The sequence below is a fragment of the Leishmania panamensis genome (assembly GCF_000755165.1).
Source record: "Leishmania panamensis strain MHOM/PA/94/PSC-1 chromosome 27 sequence".
NCBI lineage: Eukaryota > Euglenozoa > Kinetoplastea > Trypanosomatida > Trypanosomatidae > Leishmania > Leishmania panamensis.
In genome coordinates, this window is record NC_025873.1 from 747,370 (window position 1) to 750,417 (window position 3,048).

The following is a 3,048-nucleotide window of genomic DNA, read 5'->3' on the forward strand; positions in this document are numbered from 1 at the left end:
GGAGGAGGGAGGGGGGGGCTCAGTTGATGCACCACAACAAAAGTCAGAGAGAGGCCAGAGCGAAGAAAAAGGCGTAGCGGAGGGAAACGCAAAAGAAGAAAAAAAAGGGGGGAAATGAAAAGGCAAAGACGCAGGGAGAGAAGGAAAGAAGGAAACGAACGTGACGGCAGTAAAGCGGTAGAGTCGGCGATGGGGGAGGAAAGGAGGAAAGGCACGATGGCAGACAAGCGAGTCGGGCAAGAACGGGGAGGCGGCTGCAGATGACTCGGGCAAAGAAAAGCGGGGGAAGGAAACACGCCGGCCGGCCCCCGGCAGAACGCACCAAGCACCAGGACAAGCATCAGTGAGGGAAAAGAGGTGCCTGGAACGATCCCTCTTCTTGTCCCCCCGCACCAGCTTTCATATTTACACATGTGTGGGTGGGTGGGTGCAAGTGATCGGGCGACTCCGCATGGCTTCACATGGCAAGTGCGCAGCTTTTTCTTTCTTTCGACTAAACTCCGCTTACGTGCGGCTCGGCCGGGGGGAGTGTCCTTGCCGTTACGCGGTGGTGCTGGAGCGAGCTCGTTTCCGTGCTTTGGCTATCATTGTGACGCCTACAAAAGACTTGCGCGCAGTGTTGTTAGACGACGAAGATGATGAGCGGCGGGCAGGAGTGCCTCGTGCGCTTCTCCGGCTACCCTCAGCGTCGGTCCGTCGGTGGGTCGCTGAGGGCAGCACTGTATCAGCCGAGGAGGCCACGGAGTCCCCCTCCATGTCTGTCACGCTACCGTCATTGTTGGTTGCGACCTCGTCAAGGTTTGGCATACGCGGTGTTGGCGACGCCACTGCAACGGCGGCACGTGGCTGTCCATCGGCCGCCACATCGGGGCGCGGCGTCAGCGGGGTCAGCGGCAGCACAGACAGCGATGGCACCTCTGCAACCAGATTGGTCACCTCGTTGCGCAGTGGTTGAACCGTGGATAGGTGAGCACCACCGCTACCGCGTCCTACCACGGCAGTCATGGTGAGCACGTTGATAGTGTCCGCGTATTCGGCAACAAGACCTTCAGCACGCTCCAAGGCGGCTGTCTTGGCGGCCAACTGATCCTCGAGCGTGTCCATGGTCGCCCGGGATTCAAGCTGAGCAGCCTGAACCTTCTCGAACGCCTCCTGGTGGTCGTGTACGAGGATTTGCAAGTGCTCGATGCGGGAGGTCAGTAGATCTTGCGACGACGGACTCGACGCAGACAAACTAAGGTGATCGGGCTTGCTGAGGGCAGAAGCGAGACTAGCGCGACGGCTTCCAGCATTGCTGCTGCCGCCTGTACCGCCTCCGTACTGTGCCTGGGTGGCAGCCAGCTGTGTCGTAATACCGCTGAGACTCTCTCGCAGCGCCTCCTGCCGACGCGCCGCCTCAAGCTCTGGTGCGACCTTGCTCAGCACGAGGCCCCGTACTCGCGCCTTTAGCTCATCCAGCTCTGTCTCCCGTGCCTTCAGCTGCTGGCGGAGTTGTTTTAGCTCTTGCATCGTGCCTCCCCCCGCGGCTGTTGTCATGCGCTCCAGTTGATCGTAGCGCTCCTCCAGTTCCGCATAGTCAGTGCGTAGCGTAGCCAGTTCCTCACGCAGTTTCTCCGCGTCCGTTGCCTCCACGCGCAGCTGACTCACCTGCTGCTCCAGTGTCACACAGGTCTGCCGCAGCGTCGCTTCTCGCCCCTCCAGCTCCCGTGCCTGCCGGCGACTGAGCATGAGGTCCTCCTGTAAGCTGAACACCTGCAGAAATTGGGCTTGTTCGACAACCTCTACAGCGGAGGTTGCCGTTGTGAAGCTCTCAACTTCGGTCACAGCAGATACACCTGCATAAGATAACGGCTGCAGCGTCACAGAGTCGCTCATCTTGTTAAGAGCACGCGAGTCAGACTCAAGGTGACGTGAGGAGCGCCGTAGACGGTCCGCCTCACGGGTAAGTCGATAGTTCTCGTCCTGCAGCTTGCGCAACACAGCCTGTTGTTCCTTAAGCTCGTTCTCAACAACAGTCAAGTGCTCTTCTGCGCGAAGCTGCGCAGCTCTCGCGCGCTCTTCAGCACGGCGCGCCTCCACGACCTCCGCTGTGGTTGCCACCGTCCTCTGCCTGAGTTGCTCCTCAAACTCAGCCTGCACCAACGCAATTTTCTCCGTCGCGTCACCAATGGCAGCAGACAAGTTATCAGCGCGGTCTTGCTCAGCCATCACATCGTTCGCCAGTGTGTCCATCGCAGAACGCAAGTTGTTCAGCTCCACCTCCTTATCCGCGAGTGCACTACGAAGGTCTGCAATGGTACTTGCTGCGGCGGTCTGCTCACAAATCCACCGCGCAAAGGCTGCCTCCGCATGACTTGCAGGCACCGCACGACACAGAAAAGACGTGCTCACCGCATCTGCTCCACTGGTCTCCTCTTCGTCCACTGCCTCCTCCTCCTCCTCATCTGCCACTGTGAAGCGACCTCGCCGACGTCGCCGCCGCTCGCACTGGCTGTCTGAGCTGCTGGTGTCGCTTGAAGTAGAACCTGTACCCAAGGACTCAAGACGCTCCTCCATAGAAGCGACCCACTCCAGTGCTCGACTCCACGGTAAGAGTATCTCTCGCACACTTGTTGCTGTGGGCGACGCGCCTTTCACCGAAGAAGCCACGCCAACGCTGGCAAAAGACTGCGCCGCGGCTTCTTTGTCCACAATCTCGCCTTTTACCGTCGCAGACGCAGCCCCCTTAGCCACTACTTCCACGACTCTGTAGAACGCCCTCGACATGTCTACCACGTGTGCCATGCCCAATCGTACCTGCCTTGTTTGAACGCCAAAGGCCGACATGGTCGTCGTCAGCGCGTCTTGGAGACGCGCTTCCTCGCAGTACTGCGCATCTTGCTGCTCCACTGCACGATCCAGCTCCCTCTGGGTGGCCACAAGCTGTGCCATCACGTCGGATTTATCGGTAACGGCAGCTGCCAATGCAGCCTGCAGACGCGTCACTTCCCCCGTCAGCACAGCTCGGGCATCGTTGAGCTCCGAAGCGTTGCGATTCAGCTGCTCAAG

At 59.6% G+C, this 3,048-nt stretch overlaps 1 protein-coding gene across 1 annotated transcript in view; it reads right to left on the reverse strand.

Moving 5' to 3' along the window:
* Nucleotides 1–540: 540 nt before the first annotated feature.
* The window catches only part of LPMP_271800 (hypothetical protein), a gene marked incomplete at both ends in the record, with an annotated part of 7,840 nt that continues 5,332 nt past the window's right edge, over nucleotides 541–3,048 (reverse strand). The window contains one exon of the mRNA XM_010701963.1: nucleotides 541–3,048. Coding sequence (XP_010700265.1) covers nucleotides 541–3,048 — 2,508 coding nt within the window.